Raw genomic sequence first — 25,607 nt, 5'->3', positions numbered from 1 at the left:
CAAGAGTGAAATAGGTCTCGTTCATTTATCACCTACTGTAAGGCTTTATTTTGAAAGCAAAAAAAGGTTAGATCAAAAGTTAAATGTTACTTGCTTCAATTGGTATTCCAGAAACTGCTCGACGAGATCGAGGAAAACAAGGACAAGATCGAGGACTGCCAGAAAAATGCAAAGGCTTACATCGATTCAGTCAAGGTACACACACGGCTTTTCACTTTTACAACCAAAGAAATGCATACTTCGCAGTTTTAACCAAGTTTGTTTTTCTTTTTTTTCTTTTCTTAAGGATTATGAGCTGCAGCTTTTGACATACAAAGCTCTGCAAGATCCCATCGCATCTCCCCTGAAAAAACCAAAGATGGAGTGTGCGTCTGATGACATCATTCATGAGGTAGGACTGACAGAGTGCCAAGGTCATGCAGTCACTAGTATCCATTTGTAAATGAGAGGATTTCCAATTCATTTAACAGGCCTGTCTTCAACAAGGGAACCTGTGTCTCGATGAGTTTAAATAGAATACATTTTAAAAATAGATCCAATACGTTTGACTGGAATTCCACAGCTGTTATGACTGTTGTAAACTCCATGTCAGACTCACCAGACATAAAATTAGAAGAACGGTGCTTTGTCTTGCTTAATGATCCCTACAACTTTTAACCATATAATATGTTGGTATTTATTATGAATTTGTTTTATTTTTGGCAGCTTTGATTTGTTCAGATACAATTGGGAGTTCTGGAACTTCTATGCTCGTCAAAGAAACTCAGTTATTGCATTTAGTTGGCTGTTTCTATTGGCACATTTTTGCATCAAGAAAATCATTTTAACAAACTTAATTGTTCCATTATCCCTATGTCGTTGCATTTCTTCCAGTATGTTGACCTGCGAACACGCTACAGTGAGCTGATGACTCTCACCAGCCAGTACATTAAGTTCATCATAGAGACACAGCGCCGTCTGGAAGATGAAGAGGTAATTGCATGCAAACCCACCGTGGACCGTAAACTCTCTACTAACTCTAACAATGCCACCCTCGCCCGTGAACTAGCTTAATGTATGGGAAATAATTTGTCATCCAATATTACCAAAATGTCGGCCTTTAAGGTGAATGAGGCTGTTAAGTCAATACTATGAGGTGAAGTGTAGAATGGTGAAGCAAACTGTTTCATCCTGGTGTCGCAGCACATCACATCCCAACTATAGTGTGTCTCTCATTCTCCCACACTGTATTTAGACTGGTCATGTCGCAGAGTCTTGAATTAGTTTAGATTCTCAGCCCACATTTTCAAACTGCTCAACTTGCTTCTCCGGCTATTTTTAATTTGGCCTTTGCTTCTTTATTTCCTCCTGAAATCACCCACAGTGGTTTGAAGGTTTCACTCTGCCTTCAGACACATAGTTTTTTTTGACCTAGTTAAATATACCTTGCTTCCCTTCCCCACTTTTCTTCTTTTCTAACTTTCTGTTGTGTTTGATCCTGCCGACCTGCTCACCAGTGCTTTGTCATGATGAATAGTAGTCACGCACTTAAAGAGATGAATTAACCCCCCCCAAAGCTTCAGGTATTTGAAAACAACCCTCTTGGTCCATTTCATTCCTATTTTCATCCTGTGTTGTTTATGAACAAGGGAAGGTTCAAGACCATTTAGAAATCTTTCATAAATCCTAATTGTTTCACTTCGATAGTAAAGCCAGTGTGTCTGACTTTATCAACGTTTCAAAATGAGCAAATGTGTCACATTTCAATCAATTTTCCAACAGTTATGTTAATTTTGAAAACTTAAAGCATCAGAATGTAAACGATTGGAGACATTAATGCATATGAACCTTTATAGTTAAGACTGAAATTAAAAATTCCTTCCATCTCCTAAAGATTAAAAATGAGAAAATAATTGAGAAAAAAGTTTTCCTGTTTTTTTATGGGAATGTCTTCATTGATGTAAAACTCCTTAAAAAGCGACTGAAAACTTGTTTATTCGCTTGCTTGGATAGTAGTGAATTCTGTTTGTTTCAATGAATCTTTTAGGCAGTAGGCCATTGGTATAAAACACGTAGACTATGGGCCAAAACAATCCTGCAAAAGAGTCAAATTCAGCTTGATGAATAATGTGTTAAAATGACAAACTGCAGCTCCACTGGAGATCAAGCTAGTTTGAGGACACGTTGAGAACATAAGACCAAGTCAAAAACTCAGTGTTGTATTTTGAAACTATGTTCTGCAAAAGCTGCAAAATCCTGTGTTGTGAGAATTTTCTGTTAAAGAAAATTTCAATCCGTCATTAAACAATTTGTTTTGTCTGTATTTAGTTTAATAGGCTCTCTTTATTGGTCCCTCTGACATCAAATTGTTCCGTATGTGCCTCTTGAACTAAACGGAGTTTGGCATCCCTGTTGTGGACAATTAAGGATAAATAACTGTCCTGAACCGAAGCTCTGTTATTTATCAGTGTGACAGGTTTCTGAAGTGTTGAACCTTCCTTGTAAGTGTCCCATCACTTTGATATGAAATGGTCATTTTTCCAGAGACGGTAGAAATCACCCCTTCATATAGGCTGTATCTGTTGTCTGGTGTATCCCCACCTAATCTTGCATTCATATTTATGTCAGTCCAAGCTCACTCATGTTGTGTTTTTCATGAAATCATGCTGTGTTTGCTCCATCACTACGCTGTTCCATAAAGTGACGATACTCTATATCTCCAACTTCTAATGGTCGACATTGAAAACTCCAAATAACACAATTATTTACAGTAAAATTTTAGGTTGCTTCTTTGGGTCTTTAGATTGAACTACTATTTTGCATTCTTCCAAATTATAATCCCCTGCTTATTTCTGCATTACCCTATACATTAAAAGGTGTTTTACTAGAGCAGTAGTGCTCAAACCCCAAATATCCAACAATGACTGAATTATGCTTCAATTATCCCTTTTGATATCCAATTACACACATCTTTTGAAATTCCTTTGACTTCCTGAAGAAAATAATGGAAAATGGTTTTGTGTTAATTTCCACTTGTTCATAATGTAAACACAGCAAACGGTGCTGTGAAGCATTAGACTGATTGTAAACACTGATCATTTAAAATACCTCAGATGCATGATGGCAAAAATGTACTGTTGTCCTGTGTTGTGAAGTAAAATGTCATTTTGTGTGCCATACATTGAATGAACATGACAAGCATTTCCCAATACAGTATCTCTCTCTAGCTATTTCCATTCTTTGTTGGTAGATAATAAACTTTTAGCTGTAACTTATTCTCATGTATTTACATTTTTATGTACCTACATGTACTACAACTACTTTATATTGACGTTTTATAATCTAACTCCTCTAACATTCTCTAATTGTCCTTTTACTCCCCTTTTGCTTCTACTAATACAGAAAGCTTCTGAAAAACTAAAAGAAGAGGAAAAGAAAAGATTGGCTGAGGTACAGGCCGAGTTAGATAAACAGAAACAGCTGGCTGAGGCTCAAGCTAAATCTGTGGCCAAAGCAGAACAAGAGGCCCAGCAGCTGAAGTTGAAAATGAAGGAAGACGCCAATAAGAGGCAAGATGTGGCGGTGGATGCAGAGAAGCAGAAGCAGAATATACAGCAGGAGCTGCATCAGGTGAAGAGTCTCTCCGAGCAGGAGATCAAGTCCAAAACTCAGCAGCTGGAGGAGGCCGTTGTCAGTCGCAGAAGGATTGAAGAGGAACTCCACATAATCAGACTTCAGTTAGAGACGACGACAAGGCAGAAGGGCACGGCTGAGGGCGAGTTACAGATGCTCAGAGACAGAGCCGCAGAGGCCGAGAAGCTCAGGAAAGCAGCTCAGGAGGAGGCAGAGAGGCTTCGCAAGCAGGTGGCTGAGGAGACTCAGAAAAAGAAGAATGCTGAAGATGAACTGAAACGTAAAGCCGAAGCAGAAAAGGAGGCAGCCAAGCAAAAGCAGAAGGCCCTGGATGATCTGCACAGGTTTAAAATGCAAGCCGAGGAGGCGGAAAGGCGCATGAAACAAGCTGAGGAGGAAAAACTGCGGCAGATCAAGGTGGTGGAGGAGGTGGCGCAGAAAAGTGCTGCTACCGAGCTGCAATCCAAAGCCACGTCCTTCAATGAGAGGGCAACGAGACTGGAGGAATCTCTTAAGAGAGAGCAGGGCACTGTGCTCCAGCTGCAGGAGGAGGCTGAAAAACTCAGGAAACAACAAGAAGAGGCTGACAAAGCCAGGGAGGAAGCAGAGAAAGAGCTTGAAACATGGAGACAAAAAGCCAACGAGGCGCTCCGCCTGAGGCTACAAGCTGAGGAGGAGGCTCAGAAGAAGAGTCAGGCTCAGAATGAAGCAGAGAGGCAGAAGGTCGAAGCAGAGCGAGACGCCAAGAAAAGGGCTAAAGCTGAAGAGGCTGCTCTCAAGCAGAAAGAGAATGCAGAGAAAGAGCTTGATAAACAAAGGACATTTGCAGAACAGATAGCACAACAGAAACTGTCTTCAGAACAAGAGTATATCCGTTTAAAGGCTGACTTCGACCACGCCGAGCAGCAGAGAGGCCTGTTGGACGACGAACTCCAGCGCCTGAAAAATGACGTCAATGCAGCGGAAAAACAAAGAAAACAACTTGAAGATGAGCTTGCGAAGGTTCGAAGTGAAATGGATGCTCTCTTGCAGAAGAAAGTTCAGGCCGACAAGTTAACGCTGACAAATACCGAAAAGAGCAAACAGCTTCTTGAGTCTGAGGCGCTGAAGATGAAGCAACTCGCTGACGAAGCTGCTCGCCTGAGATCCGTCGCTGAAGAGGCAAAGAAAGAGAGGCAGATGGCAGAGGACGAGGCGGCGAAGCAAAGAGCGGAGGCTGAAAAGATTCTCAAGGAAAAACTGGCGGCCATCAATGAGGCGACACGCCTCAAGACTGATGCAGAGATTGCCCTGAAAGCGAAGGAGGCAGAGAATGAAAGACTCAAGAGAAAGGCTGAGGATGAAGCTTATCAGAGGAAGCTGCTGGAAGACCAAGCTGCACAGCACAAACAAGATATTCAAGAGAAAATCACCCATCTGAAGAGCTCAACGGACACTGAGCTGACAAGACAAAAAACCCTGGTGGAAGAAACTTTGATTCAGAAGCGTGTGGTTGAAGAAGAGATCCACATCATCAGGATCAACTTTGAGAAAGCTACTAAAGAGAAATCAGGTCTGGAGGCGGAATTAAAAAAGCTTAAGAATATTGCAGATGAGACGCAGAAAAGTAAAGTCAAAGCTGAAAAAGAGGCAGAGAAACTCAAGAAGCTTGCAGCGGATGAAGAGAAGAAGAGGAAAGAAGCTGAGGAGAAGGTGAAGAGGAGCACCGCCGCCGAGGAGGAGGCGGCTCGGCAATGCAAAGTTGCACAAGAGGAAGTTGAGCGACTCAAAAACAAAGCCGCCGAAGCGAATAAACAGAAAGAAAAGGCTGAAAAAGACGCAGAGAAGCAAGTTGTTTTGGCCAAAGAGGCAGCGCAAAAATGCAGTGCCGCCGAGAAGAACGCTCAGGACGTTCTCAGTAAGAATAAAGAAGGTAATCTTGCTCAGGATAAGCTGAAAGAGGAGTTTGAAAATGCTAAGAAACTTGCCCGGGCTGCAGAGAAAGCCAAAGAGAAAGCAGAAAAAGAGGCTGCGTTGCTTCGTCAGAAAGCCGAGGAGGCTGAAAAGCAGAAAAAAGCTGCAGAAGACGAAGCCGCTAAACAAGCCAAAGCTCAAAAAGATGCGGAGAAGCTGAAGAAGGACGCAGAGGCCGAGGCTTCCAAGCGGGCTGCCGCCGAGGCTGCGGCTCTGAAGCAGAAGCAGCAGGCTGATGCAGAGATGGCCAAACACAAAAAGCAGGCTGAACAGGCTCTCAATCAGAAGTCTCAGGTGGAGAAGGAACTCACAGTGGTGAAGCTGCAGCTGGATGAAACTGACAAGCAGAAGGCCGTGTTGGACGAGGAGCTCCAGCGAGTTAAAGGTGAAGTCAACGACGCCGTCAAGCAGAAGGCAAAGGTAGAGGATGAACTCGCCAAAGTTAAGAAGCAGATGGACGAGCTCTTGAAACTGAAGCTCAAGATTGAGGAAGAGAATAAGCGTCTCATGAAAAAAGACAAGGATGGCACACAGAAGCTCCTGGCGGAGGAAGCGGAGAAAATGAAGAGCCTGGCAGAGGAAGCTGCTCGACTCAGTGTGGAGGCTGAAGAAACAGCCAGACAGAGGCAGATGGCTGAGGCCAACCTGGCGGAGCAGAGGGCGCTTGCAGAGAAAATGCTGAAGGAGAAGATGCAGGCCATCCAAGAGGCTACAAAACTGAAAGCCGAAGCAGAGGAGCTGCAGAAACAGAAGAACCAGGCACAAGAAAAGGCTAAAAAACTTCAGGAGGACAAACAACAGATCCAACAGCGCCTTGACAAGGAGACGCAGGACTTCCAGAAGTCGTTGGAGGCCGAGAGGAAAAGGCAACTGGAGGTTTCGGCCGAAGCAGAGAAACTGAAATTGCGAGTGAAAGAGCTCAGCGATGCTCAGGCAAAGGCTGAATTGGAGGCAAAGAAGTTTAAGAAACAAGCCGACGAAGCAAAATCTCGCCTACAAACCACAGAAAAGCAAACGACAGAAGTTGTCGTGCAGAAGTTGGAGACGCAGAGACTGCAGAGCACAAGAGAGGCAGACGACTTAAAGAAAGCCATAAGTGACCTTGAGAAAGAGCGAGAGAAACTGAAAAGAGAGGCTGAGGAGCTTCAGAAAAAATCCAAAGAGGTATTGTGACCCAGATTAACATTGTTGTAAAACCTTGTGATTAACGTAGTCCAATCCAACATACTAACTATTGTAGAGTATATCTTTACTATTCATGTAAATTGCAGCCTTGACGTAACACCCAGCAATTTATATGAAAGTAATTCAAAACACAAAACTGAAATGTGTATATTATGTAATGTCAGAGTTGAAGCTAAAGATCAGTGATACAAGATCAAACTAGTCGTGTTCACTTTAGAATTACCTTCAGACAAAAAAATGCTTTTGTGGCTTATCGGACTCTAAGAATATATAATAGATGAGAGACTCTTATTTTACAAATGTATGTAGGTTAATTGTAAATTGTGATGTTTCATGAACAGCTCAGTAACTTTTTCTTTTTCTTTTTTCACAACAGATGGCAAATGCTCAACAAGAACAAATTGAGCAGCAGAAAACTAAACTTCAGCAGTCGTTCCTCACCGAGAAGGAGCTGTTGCTGAAACGAGAAAAAGACGTGGAAGATGAGAAGAAGAAACTTGAGAAACAGTTTGAGGATGAAGTAAACAAGGCCAAGTCTCTCAAGGACGAACAGGAACGTCAGAGAAAGCTCATGGAAGAGGAGAAGAAGAAGCTTCAGACGATCATGGACGAAGCCGTGAAGAAGCAGATGGCAGCCGAAGCGGAGATGAAAAACAAGCAGAGCGAAATGGAAGTGCTTGAAAAGAAAAGGCTTGAGCAAGAAAAGCTGTTAGAAGAGGAGAACAAAAAGCTAAGAGAGAAACTTCAGAATCTACAAGGTGCTGCAAAGCAGGGTGCATCCAAGACGAAGGAAATTGACGTTCAGACTGAAAAGGTTCCCGAGGAGCAGCTGGTTTCCATGACTGTAGCAACAACAACAAAGAAATTCTTCAACGGCTCTGTTGATGCAGATGGAGTGAAGAAAGTTGGAGAATCACCATTTGCCTTTGATGGAATAAGAGAAAAAGTTCCCGCCGAAAGACTTTTTGAAGTTGGCGTCCTGACCAAGAAGGAATTTGACAAACTGAAAAAGGGCAAAGTCTCTGTGGAAGACCTTGGAAAGACAGATAAGATTAAAGCTCTTCTTAAGGGGCAGAACTGTGTTGGAGGAGTACTGACTCCTTCCAAAGAGAAAATGAGTATCTATCAGGCCATGTCAGAGAACAAGATTACTCCCAACACGGCTACGATGCTCCTGGAAGCTCAGGCAGCTTCTGGCTACGTTGTTGATCCAGTGAAAAACAAACTCCTCTCAGTGGATGAAGCTGTTAAGGAGGGCCTGATTGGCCCTGAACTCCATGACAGGATCCTGTCTGCAGAGCGAGCAGCCACTGGCTTTAAAGACCCCTACACTGGAGCCAGAATCTCCGTTTATGAGGCCATGAAGAAGGGGCTCATTGAGAAAGAGCAGGGTACCAAATTCCTCGATGTGCAACTTGCAACTGGTGGCATCGTTGACCCTATCAATAGCCACAGAGTGCCACTTCAGACCGCCTACAAGCAGGGTCAGTTTGATGCAGACATGAATAAGAAACTCACTGAGCCTAGTGATGAGTGCAAATTGTTTATAGAACCCAGCACTCAGGAGCAAATCACATACAAACAGCTGCTGGAGAAATGCACCAAGGATTCAGAGACTGGCCTGCTGATATTACCCGTGACAGAGAATGCTGCTCAGAGTGAGAGAACATACACAGATCTGGAGACTAAGGAAGCATTGAGTAAATCAAACATTGATGTGCCTTTTGGTAAGTTCAAAGGAAAAACTGTAACCATCTGGGAGGTCATTAACTCAGAGTATTTCACTGACGAGCAGAGAAGAGAGCTGATCCGTCAGTACAAGACAGGCAAGATCACAGTGGAAAAGATCATCAAAATTGTCATCACTGTTGTGGAAGATCAAGAGAAAAACAAAGACAATGTGTTCAATGGTTTGAGAGCTCCAGTCTCTCCTAATGAACTGCTGGAGTCAAAAGTCATTAACAAAGACTTGTTCAACAAATTAAGCAATGGAAAGATAACAGTGAAAGAGGTCTCTGAGATGGATTCAGTGAAAAAAGCTTTGCATGGAACTCCCAGTATTGCTGGATTAATAAATGAAACAACCAAAGAGAAAATGCCCTTTTACCAGGCAATGAAAAAGGAATTAATTTCTCCAGAGACGGCTGTGAATCTTCTGGAAGCTCAAGCAGCAACAGGATTTGTAATTGATCCTGTAAAAAATGAGAGGGTCCCTGTCGATGAAGCTGTTAAGTCGGGTCTCATTGGTCCAGAGTTACATGAGCGACTTCTGTCAGCAGAGAGAGCAGTCAGCGGCTACAGAGATCCTTATTCAGGGAAAAAGGTTTCTGTATTTGAAGCCATGAACAAAGGCCTAATCAAGAAAGATCATGGCACCCGTCTGCTAGAAGCACAGCTTTCAACCGGTGGAATTATTGACCCAACCAAAAGCTATCGAATCCCACATGAAGTTGCTTGCAAGCGTGGCTATTTTGACGAGGAGACCAGCAAGACCTTGAGCAAAACCACAGGAGAAACAAAAGTCTTTTATGATCCCAACTCACAGGAGGATGTAACCTATGCAAATCTCATGAAGAAATGCATCACTGACAAAGAGACTGGACTCCCATTGCTTTCTCTTTCAAAGAAGGCCCCAAAACCAAAAGAAGACAAACAGATTACGGAGGCAAAAACACAAGAGGCCTTTAACCAAGCAACAATGGAACTGGAGTATGGACCTTTTAAAGGGAGAAAAGTCACTATTTGGGAAATCATACATTCAGAATACATTACGGAGGAACAAAGAATACAACTGATTCGCCAGTACAGAATGGGACAAGTAACAATTGAAAAGTTAATAACGATTGTGGTAACAATGGTTGAGAAAAAAGATGAAGAACAAACAAAGGAAGATGCCTGCTTTGAAGGTCTTCGGGCACCAGTCACTGCTAGTTCATTGCATGATTCCAACATTATTGATAAGGCTACATTCGAACAGCTTCAGCAGGGTAAAAAGACCCCTAAAGAAGTCAGTGAAACTGAAAAAGTCAAGAAGTATCTACAGGGCACAGACCGCATTGATGGTGTCACTATGAAAGATACAAATGAAAAGTTAAGTATATATCAAGCAGTGAAGAAGAATATTTTACAACCAAACACTGGACTTACACTACTTGAGGCCCAAGCTGGAACTGGCTTCATCACCGATCCCGTCAAAAACCTGAAATATTCTGTGGATGATGCTGTGAAGGCTGGGGTTGTTGGGCCCGAGCTCCATGAGAAACTTCTCTCAGCTGAAAAAGCAGTAACAGGATACAAAGATCCATACACAGGCAACAAGATTTCTCTATTCCAAGCCATGAAGAAAGAGCTTGTTTTGAGGGAGCATGCCATTCCTCTTTTGGAAGCTCAGTTTACAACAGGAGGAATAATTGATCCAACTGGTAGCCACCGTGTCCCTAATGAAGTCGCTATCCAGCGTGGCTATTGCAGTAAACAGATGTGCAAATCCTTCAATGAACCCTCAGGGGACGTGAAAGGGTTCACTAATCCAAACACTAATGAAAGTGTCACTTACAAACAATTACTGGAGAACTGCACAAGAGATCCCACCACCGGCCTCTGCTACTTGCCTCTGTCTAATGTTGAAGCTCCCGCTCCCGCGGAGAAACCTTACCAGCGCTCGGAGGAGCAAGCAAAAACAGATCTAGCAAATACTCAAATAGACATCCCACATAAGAGCTTCGCTGGAAAGAGCATGACTATTTGGGAAGTCATGAACTCAAACATGCTTCCTGAGGAGGAGAGACGCCACCTCATGGAGCAGTATCGCTTGGGACAAATCACAAAGGAAAGAATGCTCATTATCATCATTGAAATCATGGAGCAAAGGGAGACACTAGAACCAGAACCAAGCATGTCTTGTGATGTCATCAGAAGAAGAGTTACCATTGAGGAGCTGTACAGTTCTCGGATTATTGACCTGCACACATACAACCTCCTGAAACAAGAAAAGATGACGATTCGTGAGGTGATGGAAATGCCATCAGTCAAGCAGCACCTCTTCGGCACAGGCTGCATAGCTGGTATTATGTCAGACAGTCCACCAAAGATCAGCATTTACCAGGCTATGAAGAGTGGAAAGATAAACCCAGAAGTTGCTTTGAATCTCCTTGAAGCTCAAGCAGCAACAGGTTTCATGATTGATCCGGTAAAAGATGAACTTTTAACAGTGGATGAAGCTGTTCGGAAGGGGCTTGTCGGCCCTGAGCTTCATGACAAGCTTTTGTCTGCTGAAAGAGCTGTCACAGGTTACAAGGATCCATACAGTGGAAAAGTCATTTCTCTCTTCCAGGCTATGAAGAAAGACCTCATACCAGAAGACTATGCTCTGAGGCTTTTGGAGGCCCAGAATGCCACTGGAGGGCTGATGGATCCTGAATACTATTTCCATCTCCCCATGGATGTTGCCATGCAACGTGGATACATCAATAAGGAGACACTTGACAGAATATCTGAACCTACTGCAGATGTGAAAGGATACACTGATCCCACAACGGATGAAAAACAGTCCTATGTCCAGCTACTGAAAAGATGCAGAGTAGATAAACAGAGTGGGCTGAAACTACTTTCACTGGCAGACAAAAGGCTTCTCTTTAAGGGTCTCAGAAAGCAGATCACTGCAGATGAACTCCGCCGGTCACAGATTATAGATGAGAAAACATACAACCAACTTACTGCAGGTGCTATTTCCGTGGAGGAAGTCAGCAGAGACCTGAAGAAATATCTTGAGGGGACCAGTTGTATTGCTGGGGTATTTGTAGAGTCCAGCAAAGACCGGCTCTCAATCTACCAAGCAATGAAGAAGAACATGATTCGACCAGGTACTGCTTTTGAGCTCCTTGAGGCTCAGGCTGCCACAGGTTATGTGATAGATCCCATCAAAAACCTGAAGCTAAATGTCACTGAAGCTGTTAAATTGGGCGTAGTTGGTACAGAGTTCAAAGATAAACTCCTCTCAGCTGAACGAGCTGTCACAGGCTACAAGGACCCTTATTCAGGCAAAGTTATATCACTCTTCCAGGCGATGAAAAAGGGTCTCATCCTGAAAGACCATGGCATCCGCTTGCTTGAGGCGCAAATTGCTACGGGTGGAATAATTGACCCAGAGGAAAGCCATCGTCTGCCGGTTGAGACAGCCTATGAACGTGGGCTCTTTGATGAAGAAATGAACGAGATTCTCACTGACCCCTCTGATGACACAAAAGGCTTCTTTGACCCAAACACTGAGGAAAACCTCACCTACCTGCAGCTCATGGAAAGGTGTATGACAGACCCAGAGACCGGCTTTGCACTTTTGCTGCTGAAGGAAAAGAAGCGAGAGAGGAAGACATCATCAAAGTCCTCAGTTCGCAAACGAAGGGTAGTCATTGTGGACCCAGAGTCAGGAAAAGAGATGTCTGTCTATGAAGCATATCAGAAAGGGCTCATTGACCACCAGACCTACCTTGAGCTTGCAGAACAGGAGTGTGAGTGGGAGGAAATTACCAATACCTCTTCTGATGGAGTTGTGAAATCCATAATCAATGACAGGAGGTCTGGAAGGCAGTATGATATTGATGATGCCATTTCAAGGGGCCTAATTGACAAGTCAGCCCTGGACCAATACCGAGCAGGAACCCTGTCCATCACAGAATTTGCAGACATGCTGTCTGGAAACATGAGTGGCGTTAGATCAAGGTCTTCGTCATTTGGCTCCTCTTCCTCCTACACCATGAGCCCAATACCTTCAATAAAAACACCAGCAACCACATGGAATGACCCAACTGAAGAAACCGGTCCAGTGGCTGGGATCTTGGACACAGACACATTGGAGAAAGTTTCTGTCACAGAGGCTATTCACAGGAATCTTGTGGACAACATAACTGGTCAAAGGCTGTTGGAAGCCCAGGCCTGCACAGGAGGCATCATTGACCCCAACAGTGGTGATAAATTTACTGTTGCAGACGCAATGAACAAGGGGCTTGTGGATAAAATCATGGTTGATCGCATCACTTTAGCCCAGAAGGCATTCAATGGATTTGAAGATCCCAGAACTAAAACCAAAATGTCAGCAGCGCAAGCTCTTAAGAAAGGCTGGTTGTACTATGAAGCGGGACAACGATTCCTTGAGGTCCAGTATCTCACTGGTGGGTTACTGGAACCAGATGCGACGGGCAGAGTCTCTATAGATGAGGCAGTGAAGAAGGGCACCTTAGATGCACGCACTGCGCAGAAGTTACGAGATGTTAGTGCATATTCAAAATATCTCACATGCCCAAAAACCAAGCTCAAGATCTCCTACAAGGATGCGATGGAAAGAAGCATGATTGAGGAGGGAACTGGTCTGCGACTACTTGAAGCCTCGTCTCAGTCCAGCAAAGGCCTTTACAGTCCCTACAGCATCAGCGGGTCTGGCTCTGCTAGTGGGTCACGGTCTGGTTCAAGAACTGGTTCCAGGTCAGGCTCCAGGAGAGGAAGCTTCGATGCCACTGGATCGAGTTTCACAACAACCTTCTCGTCTTCCTCCTTCAGTTCACCAAGCTACAGCCGCCGATACTGATCCGAAAGTCTAAGATACGCAAATGCTATAAAACCACAATACTCACCAGATGCCTAATTCTCAGTGGAATAAAGATGACCTTTATTCTGCTCTGCATGGGGTTGTTACAGGAATATTAATATTTAATTTTCTAAAGGTTGAATAATTTTGTTTATTGTACATTTCACATTTACTTTTGTGTATGCTATCTCGCCTGACATATGTCACAAATCTGTACTTGATATTTCTGGAGGAGATTATCTGAGTTCAATATCATAAACATATACTGTTAACAGTTTAAAAATCTCCTCAGCCCCACTGTTAAAGAGAACCAAATTAGATGTACAAAGTTTACTTTAGGTACATGTGTCAGTTTTTCAAAATCCATCAGCTAAAGAAAAATAACAAAATCCACTCTGCAGAGCAGAATATGGAGTTTCCCTAAGATGAACACTTAAATACTTTAATGATGCCAAGCTTCAAGATCTTTCCTTGTCTGGGCTACACTGCCTCATATACTCTTCCTACACCTGAACTCTGCTCCATCTCCTGTGGTCCGTCAAAAAACCTGGCACTCCAGCAGCATGTTAACCTTGAGAAATGGACATGAAACTTCAACAAAGACCAGACTAAGCTAAATGTGACTGACCAATAACACCATCTGACAAGTTCTCGACTTCACACATCCAACTCCAAGGCCGACAGGCTAAAGTCCCTGCATCTCGGGATTCTTTTAAAGGTAAGTACAGGAAAAAAAAAATAATGATTGTCTCTGTGGAGTCTTGTTTATATTTATTTGTATATTTTATGTTTCAGAAATCACCTTCACAGTTCTACATCCCCACCTCTTCGTTCAGATGTCTTCCAGAGACCCTCTGCAGTAATTTGGACTATGATCTTCACTGTAATGAATGATATTATGCAACCTCACTGCAACACACTCATTCAATGTTTAATCGGATTTCTTCTATAAGCCGAGCAAGAGTCATCCAAAGGCCAGAACCATGCTTATTAAGTGCCTGCAAAATACTGTGTAACACTTTACCTGGGATGTTGAGTCTTACGAGATGGTGCAGTGTCCTACTGTAAACTGACACATGCATGACTGATGAAGCAACGCTACCCATAATGTAACAATTACTGTGTTATCACGTGAGCCTTTTTACAGTCCGACTACAGTTTGTCACAATAATGTCTTTAACATAACCATTCTGAAATGTTGTAGTCACATAGGGCTAAAAAAAAGGATTTATTTTAATATTCTTCAGCTGAATTTAACATTATACAAGTCTTTTTTTGGTTCACACAAAAGTAATGTATGTACTGTATATTAATGATATAAAACTATTGCTGAAAGCCATGAATTAACTCTTTGAGAAAGATCTTAAAGCTTTGCACCAGACACAGTATTTGTATTTTACACTACATATATTTGTTCTGATTTCATTTATCCTTTGTAAAGCAGCACATTTGATCTATATCATTTTATTTTCATATTCTATATCTCTGCTTTGCATGATTTACTAACATTTAAAAGATGGACAAAATGATATAGTTGTAACCATTAAAGCATTTTTTTTCTGTCTTTTTGTTTTAAAAGGTTTGAAGGATGTATTTTAGTGATGGTTATCAAGCCTTGTTTAAAATGGTGTATTTATAATAAAATGGTGACAAGGAATTTTATTGTAACACCTTATACTGTGTAAATAAACATGGAAATGAAAAAAATGGTTTCTTGGTTTTAATCACTAGTTTCTTGACCACATGCACCGGGCAATAAAGAATGAAAATATTAAAAGGAAAAAAAATAGGTGTATAAAAGTTTACATGTCAACAAGTCCAACCACTGATTGGAAAAAAAGCATAATTGATCAATAGATTTTTTTCTCTAATCATTTTGAGTAAATGTTTATTGATGACATTATTATTATGATTATTTCACAGCAAATCTGTAAAATGGTTGGCTGCAACAAGTATTTTCTTTATTTCATATATTTGACATGTTTAAAAAAAACAAATAACTCCTAAAGATTTTGTTTGAACAATTACCAAATACAAAACAAAAAACTAAATACAGACACATGTTCCCGGATTATTACAATATGCATACTCAACACTGGAGAACTAAATGCCAAAATTAAATAAATAAATATACCATTAAATATTTTTGTCATCAATTCATTAAATTTGGAATTTAATATATAAATGTGTCATTGATTACAATACCAATTTATTTTATGTAAAAAAAAAAAATTACAATTTAATCAATCAATTGTGCCAAAATGAAATAAATACACTATTAAATAATTAATGTCATTGATTAATGTGAATTGTTTTTATTTTAAAAAAAACATTTATGTATTTATTTCACTATTCACTTCTTTATTGCAGGGTCAGGCATTGCACTGCTTCATGAATTAATTTTATCTGTCAAACTCAGTGGTCGAACATATGTGGCTCTAATGGCTCCTGTCAAAACAGCTTTGAAAATAATAACTAGGATTTTTAAAATAAAAAATGTTTTAAGTGTGTGCGTGTCGTGTGTGTGTGCGTGTGTGTAAAATGCAGAAAAATAACATTGAAATATCTAAAATCAGGTACAGAAACAGATGAAATGTAATTATATGTTTACCACCCGAGGTTGTCATTTTAACTTCATAAATGCAACATAAGACAGAGTTTATGTTAATATATCAAAACTTGTGCAACTTTAGAAACTGCCAGCCTTAATTTAAAGGTTAAACGTGTTGTGCCGCTCTAAGTAAATTTGATTTGGTGAAAAGTGACAAAAAAAAAAACCCTGCTCTTTTGACCTTTGGATTATTATCAACTGGGATCAGCTTCAGCAGTCTGTGCCTGGGCTGCAGTCTGGGGGCCCTTGTGGGCCCTCTGATTGGTCAGACTATTTGGGGGAAATTTAAATATACATCAATGGGAAATTGGATCAGCCTCAAGCTGGGTCGCCGCCATCCAATCAACTGGCGCCTGCACAGGTGGCCCTGCAGCACAGGTGAGTGTGAAGCGATGGGTGTCTGTCGGTCACCACGTTTGCTTTCAAAAATGAAGGGTTTGACATATTTATCTAATAAATTAGTCTTGGATCAGATGATGTGTTAAAAAAATGAAAAATCATAGTTTGATTAAATAAGAAAAAAAAGCAGATTAATGGAGTGAAGCGTGTGTGTGCAGACCAATCAGCTCCTAATGACACACAGCTGGCGGTTAGGCTGTGACGAGGAGTCTGTTCCCACGGCCAAATGATACTTTTCTTACTCTTGTCAGAGGAGGTCTAGTGTGAGAACCCGGATTGTGTTTTAACTCCGCGGACACCTGCTTATAAACTTGAGCCCGGTGGAAGATTCAACACTGGAGGGGAGCGTCACGATGTCTGACACCACCGAGAAGGCGGAGGAGCAGAGGGCGCCGAAGTGCTGCTTGTGCCGCAACCACGGGTTCATCGTCCCGAAGAAGGGCCACCGGGCCTGCCCGTTCCTCGGCTGCCCGTGCCCGAAGTGCGGGGTCATCGCCCGGCGGAGGGGGACCTTGGCCTCCCGGAAGAGCCTCAGTAAAGTCCGAAACAGCGTGGTGAAATCGGCCGCGCACGGCGGGACCGGTGTGGTCGATCTAAGCGTGAGCAGGCCGCCGGCCGAGGTCAACGCGGCCTCCGCCGCCCCCGGGAGCCCCGGTGCTTCCCGGACCCCCACTGACGGAGGAGGGGCGCCTTCCTCCGGCTTGGAAAGCAGCGACCAGCCGCCTCAGGCTCGAAGTGAGTCATCTGTTAATCAGTTTCTCATAAGTATAAATATAATTTTGTAAATGAATTATTTGTGGTGCGCTACTGTCTTTAATTTATAAGTTTAATATTAATACGTAACCCCCAGTTTACCTCTTAAAGATGTACTTTATTGATCGGAACCTGGGAATTGTTTTTAATTCTACAACATTGTCAGTTTAATGTGATAAATACATTAAACTTGAGCCGAAAACCCATAAGATATTGTTCACATGTTAATATAAATCTAGATTAACTAATATTTTTCAGAAACTATACAATTTAATAATCCTTCTGGTGTTTAAAGAACTCGAATCATGATATAATAACCGTTTTAGAAACGAAATGTTATTTATATTCCCTTGATTGCAAAAAAATCTATTTATCGCGCGAGACCATGGTTTTATATATTCGCGGGTTAAAACGAATATTGAAAACAATAAGCCGTTTATTTAAAATACTAACGGTCGATGTCGGGTGAGTGACGTCATCGTCATGAGAAGTAGTTTGCTAGAAAGAGACGGATTTTGGCCTTTTTTCACTTTAATTGAAATTCGGGCCAAAAATGGCATTTTCATTTACAATATTTAATTCACACCTGACTCTATGTGAAACTATGTCATCTGAGTCTGAACAGAGGAAGTATTCGACGTTTAAGTAATCCTTGTCACTAATATGTTTAGGTTTACGAATGTAAATATCTAATAACTTTCGAATTGTAAATCAGACTTTTAAATAGCAGACCATCATTCTTTATACATTTTCTCAATGTCCTCTTCAAATCTTGATTTATTGTTACCAAAACGGCAAAATTATTTTTGTAAAATGTGGTCCAGTGTTGAGGTTTGACTGGATGTTTTCAGGTAGGTAGAGATGGTATAAATCTTTAACAATGCTGAATTTCTGTAAAGATAATCAGAGAAAATGTTGGGTGTCAAACATTTCAGTATTATGTACCAACAAGCAAGTTTATAAAGAGCTTTTTTTTTTTCCTTAAAATTTGAAACCATTTTAAGATTTTGATGGATTATTCTTTATATCACAAAGGTTTAGAGTCGGGCAATGTGTGTATCCTGAAAGAAACATGATTATTTTATAACATTTCATCAAATCTGGACAAGTTAGAATATTGTTTGATGCACCTTCGAGTGAAACATGGAGGGAAGTTGGTAAAGAATTTAATTCCTGTGGCTTTTCAAACAGTTCAGTTGCCTATTAAATGTTTTTTTTTTTTGTTGTTTAATATTGAATTGAGGGTTGGTGGTTAACTGAGTTAAAATCCTCCTTTCAGATTCTTCTGACTTTGATTTGGAGCAGAGGGGTCCTCTGCCTCTCATCCCTTTCCCATTTGTGGACTCCAACATTTGCCCCCAACGCTTCCCTGTACATGGGCAGTACCTTGCCAACCTGCCCTGGATCCCACCTCCACCTCCTCCACCTGCTGGGTGGCGGCCAGCCATTCGCTACACGGCTCAAACGCCACTGGCATATCCAGCCGTAAGTCACTGTTGCTATTAAACCCTACAGGCCAGCAGTTGAGATTGTAGCTTTTTTGTTCTGGTTGAGGAAACTTGCTTTTCATATCAAACCAGCGGTGACGTATATTGTTGTTGTTTTTTATTTGTCAGAATTATAGGCATTACTTCTACGGCCTTCCTCCATTCCCACAACCGGGGGCTTTGCAGCGGTTGCTGCCGACACGACAGCAGTGGCCGCTCCCAACCAGACATCAGCCGCATCATCTGCCTCAAAATAACCAACAAGCTACTGGGAAGTAGCAAGATGGCTTGAGACAGAATGCACTGTTTTAGCTTGTTCTGTTTGCAGTTTAAAAAAAAAAAAAACCCAAACGAATGGTTCTTTCAATAGTAAATGTTAAAGAAAATGTTTTAAGATAAAGTACAAGTCACTTTTATTCACTAAGTTCTTAATGTTTTAGCAAGTTTAATAAATGTAGTCTTTTGAAGAATTTTACCTGACTGTTTGATTAATTACTGTTATCTTTTACATGTTCAATTTAAGCCATTTAAAATAAAGTGTTGAATATAGAACCCACCCTCCTTTTTTTTTATTTAATTTTTTTTATATAGAGTCCAATCAAAATAAAATATGTGACATGTTTTGTGAATATGAACATAGTTTAAAATACACATTCGGTGATGATAGAGAAAAAATTGCACTTTAACAAAGGCATGAGTGTGAATAATCCAGTAAACTTCAAAAATGTTTGTGATTCAAGGAAAAGCAAAAGGGGTGTGAGGGCCAATTTATTGACATGAGATGCTCAGTATAGCTGCAGTTCACCACTACTACCAGCAGGTGTCACCGGTGGACACTTGGTACGTGATGCTCACTTTTAAAGTGACTGAAGAATCACAGTAATAACTGACTTTTCCCACTGGGGACTTTTACAAATTTATTCCAATGTGGTTTTACTGCAAATGGCAAATAAAATGAATCTGAATCTGACGCGACTCAATGGACAATAGGTTTATCAACTATGTTGTCACAGGAGCTGGAGTGAGCAGGCTGGACGGGATTTAAATCAGATCACACTTTGGTTTTTTTTAGGTGGAGGTCCCGTTTCACACGAGTATCATAACTGTATATTTGTAATTGTATTTTTTTTTATGGTCATGTGAATGATGAAAGTACAAAGTATTTACTTTTTAAACGTTTAATTGACTTTTGCACATTTTTATTTAATTTGCTTGTATAAAATGCCTTTAAAACACTTTAATTATACAAATTAGGTATTGAGTAGCATTATTCAAATTTTAAACTATTAGGAGTTTTGAATTGGAATTTTCAATGTCGCACTGCTTTAATTGACAAAGCAGTGCGATATTAAAACAGAATAGCAGCTTTAGAAGTTAGAAATCAGTTTCTGCATGTTTGGTCCTGCGTTTGGGGAACAGGAAGCAAGTCCGATGACCTGGTGGGTCTGGGTATTTAATAACACAGGAGACATTGTTTCCAGTTTAAGAGCTGCCAAAACAGGTTATTGCACTTCCATGGAAAGGCTCAGCTTTCACAACAAAATAAATGAATGTTGGACCAAAAGCAATCAGAGCACAGCAAAAAGGTGCTTTTAATGAGAAATATGTCAGAAATCAGAGTCAATCATTCTCACTAATGCTTTCATTAGTTTTGAAGATTTGCTTTCAGTCATTGTTCAAACATAAAGGTATATAACACAGATGCAACTATTTAAAAAAATCCACAGTTTAGAAAACCGACATTCAACACGCAGACGGTGGCAATGATAGAGGTTTAAACGGGCAAGACTGAGGAAATCCAAAGAACAAGAATCAAGACGGTAACGTGTTGGGAACATACAAGAGGGGGGGGAACAGGAAGCTTGAAACAAAGTGCCGAGGTAATCAGATAAAGCAACAAAACGGTAATTTTGAACAATTAAAATCTCGTCAGCTGGTAGTGAACCGGCCTGGCACACCTTGTACATTCATGTAGCTCCACTCTGATACACTCCTGGCATCAGGTTGCGACTTTGGCCGCCATTTTTTGAGGACTACATTCTTCCATTGGTCTGATCCACAGTGGCCTTTCTCGAGAGCTCACGCCTTAAAGACACTTGTTAGAACAAGTCAAGCCATGGGGGAGTAAGGCTTTAGTCTCCACCCTGTTTTTTTAGATAGACTGATAAACTTTGTCTGCTGCCCAGGGGTGAAATTGTCCTTTAACATTTGACATTTAGCTGAGCGTGATGACAGAATTAGTGAGTGAAGACGGGAACAATTACTAAATGCACCATCCTAACCCTCCTGGGTGACTGTGCAAATATTGTCATGCGAAAGCAGTGACTTGTTGTTAAAGGCTAAAACAGTTCTTCAGATGCTGCTTATGAATAAAACTTAAGTAGAATTGGAACCATGCTATGAGGATAGTGTGGAGATATGAGTGGTGACTGAATGCATTTTACTATAAATTATTGATAATCCTTGTATTTTGCTGGCTAAGGTCTTCAAATTGATTCTTCCTTGTTTTAATATAATCAGTAAAACGTGTTTAACAAGCTTCATCTCAAACGGAACGGAACAACCTGGATTACTATCTTGCCTCAGATTAGTGTGCTGTCGGGAACCTTAAAATCTTCAACAGCACTTGTATTACGTGAGGTTGATGTCACAGCTTTTGCTTCGGTCTTTGACGAGTTGAAGCATGCGTCTTGTGAAGTGAAAGGTGAACATTAATGGAAAGTGATAAGAAGGTGGTGTAACTTCTGTTTCTTCTGAAGCCGCCCAGTTTCCGCAGTGAAGCTTTACAACATTCGACAGAGCACGAAATTGGCTTTGCGTGTGTGTGTATGTGTGCAAACACAGGTAAATCAGATAGTTGAAGTGGAAGAAGTCATTTCTTGGCTTTTGGAAGTCGACCCATTCTAACTGAGCCACAGTCTTTGATACGTTTCCCAAACTCACGCTACAAACACAATCTGCATAAAAACAAAGAGTTCATAATAATGAACACATGAACTGAATTGTGTCGTTTCTTTTGAGATACGGTGTACCTGAGCCAAAACATTTGTTTTATTTATAACCATAGTAAGTCTATCAAACACAGAAGATAAATGCTGCAGACAAAATGGTACAAGCATCAATTGCAGGATGAAGAAATCTAAATGATTTTCTTCTGTATTCACTCGGTGGAAACCAAAGAGAGTGATTGATGCCACATTAGAAGTGTTTTCAATACATAGACATGTTTAAACAAATGGACATGGTCAGACATGCAGCTCTCATGCTGCAAACATTCACCGATCAGTCAGCATCCAGTCATTTATTTTAATTCCCAGAAATTAAGGAAGTTGGCACACGAACAATGTAATTAAATGTCATGATGCGCGGCGGTGTACTGATTAATACTTCTATAGGTCAGGGGGCAGGACCTGCTGTGTTGCTCTTCCCGTGCATGTGGGGTTTTTCTCTGGGTTTGGAGAAAATAGATACACAAGAAGGATTTATATAAAAGGACGGAGCATGTCAAAATGGGAAGAATCTTGTCATAAAGCAACATCACTCAACACTTTGGTGAGATCATAAAATAAAAACCAAGAGTATATAAATGAAACAATAACAAATGAATTTAATTGTTGACTTTTATTAGCTTTATAGATTTGAAAGTGTATTATACAACTGCACCCAAAGCCATAAAGATCCGTTTTTATAACCGTAGCAATTTTATGAAAACTATCTTCTGTGTCGTGGCAGGATGTGACCTTCAACTTGTTGAATTGTGTGTCAGGATGAAAGTAAAAGTGAATGGACAGTTTTCTGGGGGGGATGGTTCTGCTTTTGTCTAGTTTATGTCTTTAAGTATATACATATATTGTCTCTTTAGTTTAATCTGTTCATGTCAATTTGGTTATATAACTGTTGTATAGGATGTAGTAGATATGGCTTATGTCTTCTCGACTATTTCTGTGGACATTTCTAAACCCTGTATATCGTCGATAATATCCCCGTCTGTTCTTCCGTGCCCCGTCTCGGCCCAACCAGAGAGACATTAACAGTTTTCAGTAAAGACGGCAACAAGAGGAGACGTTTTCTAGTTTCCTGTTCCGCAGAGAAAAACTGTTACGATACTGATTCAACTCAGATGCTGAAGAAGAAAAAAAAGTGAATGTACAGTTTGTATTGCACACACATTGGTGAGTCTCCATCCAAGTGTAACACCTGGTTCAAACAGACATTTTGTTACAAAAATCTGAATGCCTTTGAACTTATGTCACACATGTCAGGGGATGATTTATGCCTCAATAACTTTTCTTCTACATGCAGACAAGTCATGACCATAAAAAAACAAAAACTGGTCAAACATGCTGCTCTGACATGTTGCTGGCATCAAACATCTAATCAGTCAGCTGTCAATATTTTTTTTCTCAGCTCCCTGGCAATAAAGACGAGAACATATTTTCTTTATGTCATGATCTACATGTCCTGGTACAGTGTGATCCGGGTCCACGGTGGTGTAGTGGGTCGCTCACTCGCCTCACAGTGAGACAGTTTCTGCCGGGCCTTTCCGTGTGGGGTTTGCATGTTCTGCTGGTACAAGCATGTTTTTGTTTATTGAGGAACTCTGGTTTCCTCCCACAGTCCAAGGCGACGTTAGTACTACAGGTCCAGATGCTCAATTCTGATTCTATTTTTTTGTGTGTGTGATCATTCGCATTCCATTTCAAACGTGACCTCTATCAGACCGCGGTGTGAACGTAAAGTCACACAAAGCTATGCTATGTACACTGGCATGCTGGTCAGCACAAAGGTTGCTACATATGTGACTCACTGTTTTCAGCCTAAACAACGTTAAAACCTCACACCTCAATAAAAGCCAGGCCAAATTTCAACCTCTGTAGAAATTGTGGTAAAAATTGTAAAATGTAGACTAAAGAACAGGCCATAAACACACAAATGCACTAAATACAGAAGGTTAAGGAGAATTTGCCTCCCGAAGGCCAGTCAGGGGATACCCGCCATATCTGGCAACACCAGATTCATTTTCAAGTGGTTGTTAAATAGGAGCCGACAAAATCTAGACAACATGGCGAGTTAAAGAAGGAGAATGAGGGGTAAAAAAGAGAGCACAGTTTTTAACATTTTGGTGGAAAGAAAACAGGTCGTATATGAGTTGCTGTGGGCAAAAAACAAACCTGGGTTGCATTTCCCTGCAGTGTGAAGGAGGCCCAAGAAACAAGTATTTATAATTAATTGGTGAATCTAAATTGTCCCAGCTGGATGAAGTGCTCTCAATGCAGTCCGGTACAGTTCATGCAGAACAGACTGAAACGTTCAGCATGGAGCTCTCCTGTTTCACTGTAGCACAAAGCAGCTGGATTAAAAGTTGAGACAAAACATTCAACACAGGTGTTAAGATGTGGTTTTGTCAGTGAGCTCCTGCAGGTCACCACTTCTGGCTTGAGCGCCAAGCAAACACTTCATTGTCAGACTCCTCAATCACAGGAAAAGCTGGCAGGATCTTTTGTTATGTTTCTGAAGAAGAGGCAAAAAAGGCTGGGTGTGCCTGAGATAACATAGCCACTGATTAAACCCGCCCTGGTAGTTGTGGAATGCAGAACATCCCACACATTGTGTGACGGTACCTCAAGCTCTGAAAGAGTTCAACATTTGACGGAGCGCTGATGAGCACTGCCGTAAATCAGAGACGGAAAATCACTCAACTGCAGCTTATAATGAAATTCATAGTCAACAGTCAATATAAACTAAATGTGATGATGAGGCTCAGTGAGGGAAGCTCTTAAAGCCTGCTGTTCTAATCCCTACATGTTCTGTACAAACATATTTAATGTATACACATGCACATGTTTGGTTGAACAATTTAGTTTCAAACAAATGTGTTTTGGATGGCTTTCTCTTCTTTCAAACTTTATGCAGTGTAAGACCGTTTGAAGATTAGGATGATAAACAGGTTTGGGTAAATAAAAAATAAAACAGTGAGACATTTTTTTTTTTTTTGATGGCTGTTCTCAGTGTTCCTAATAAAGCGGCCAGTGATGGTAGATGTCACTGCAAAAGCTGGAGGAGTTTCCCTTGTTGGTATTTTGGCTTTGATCTTCTTCTTTTTGTTTTTGTTTTCAGAAAAGGCAAACTTTTGGTTTTTTGGTTACTGGACAACAGCAGAATCTCTGAAAATGTAAGTTTTTGACAACTGCATCCAGAGTAGCTTTTTTTTTTGTATGTGTGAATCAGTGAATTTGAGTGGTCCAAAACCACTGGCAAGGAGTTTGAATGTTTACGTCGTATGTTTTTCACATACATGCATGGCTGCTTGTATTGCAGAAACACAGTGCGCGCTATGGAATGACATGCAAATCACAGCATCTTTATCATCGCTGACGCTTCCACATCTGCCGTGATCCTTTTCCAAACGTTGCCGTCTGACCGCAAAACTTTTTGTAAACAGAAACACAGAAATGATGGAAGTTACGATTGACTGTTGTGTGAACGGGATTTTGAGGTTGTCGCACACTGATTATTTAGATAATTAAAAGTCGAGTAAAGAAAATACTGTACTCCTTCCAACACTTTTTAAAATCTGAAATTTAGCCTCAATTTTAGTGTGTCTGAGCATAGAATTTGTATTCTTACATATATTACTTATGTGAGTGCATGCTTAGATTTCACATCTCCGACAAGTTGATATTATATTTAGAAATAAGATGTTGGATATGGTTTACATGCATCCACGGGGTGAATCAAGTTAGCTCAGTGTGCAGCACATATGGAGACTGTTTTTATAGTTCACAAATAAGCAAATGCACATAATTGAGCTCTATATTTTGAGATGCTTCCAAAGGAAGGTGGACAGGTATGAATGGTGTTGGGGCAGTTTCGGCCTCTTGAAGCAGAAGGAGTTGGTAAAGACAGGAATGAACACAGGAAATTACAAAAAAGAAAAAAAAAGACATTCCTGGCCGGAGGTTGTTTCAGGCAGATTAGGAAACGGCCATGTAATATCCTGCAAACAATGTGGAAAACAAAAGGAAGA

At 41.0% G+C, this 25,607-nt stretch overlaps 1 protein-coding gene across 11 annotated transcripts in view; it reads left to right on the top strand.

The window, feature by feature from the left end:
- The window catches only part of pleca (plectin a), a 92,715-nt gene extending 77,678 nt beyond the window's left edge, over positions 1-15,037 (top strand). For all 11 annotated transcript variants that reach the window (XM_080516156.1, XM_080516153.1, XM_080516162.1 and 8 more), the window contains 6 exons: positions 112-195; positions 287-391; positions 874-972; positions 3,382-6,729; positions 7,127-14,048; positions 14,126-15,037. In XM_080516156.1, coding sequence (XP_080372282.1) covers positions 112-195; positions 287-391; positions 874-972; positions 3,382-6,729; positions 7,127-13,330 — 9,840 coding nt within the window. In that variant the 3' untranslated portion in view covers positions 13,331-14,048; positions 14,126-15,037. The remainder of the gene's footprint in view (positions 1-111; positions 196-286; positions 392-873; positions 973-3,381; positions 6,730-7,126; positions 14,049-14,125) is intronic.
- The last annotated feature ends 10,570 nt before the right edge of the window (positions 15,038-25,607 follow it).

Source organism: Blennius ocellaris, assembly GCF_963422515.1.
Source record: "Blennius ocellaris genome assembly, chromosome: 20".
Classification (NCBI taxonomy): Eukaryota; Metazoa; Chordata; class Actinopteri; order Blenniiformes; family Blenniidae; genus Blennius; species Blennius ocellaris.
This window is presented reverse-complemented; position numbering and strand designations above follow the sequence as displayed.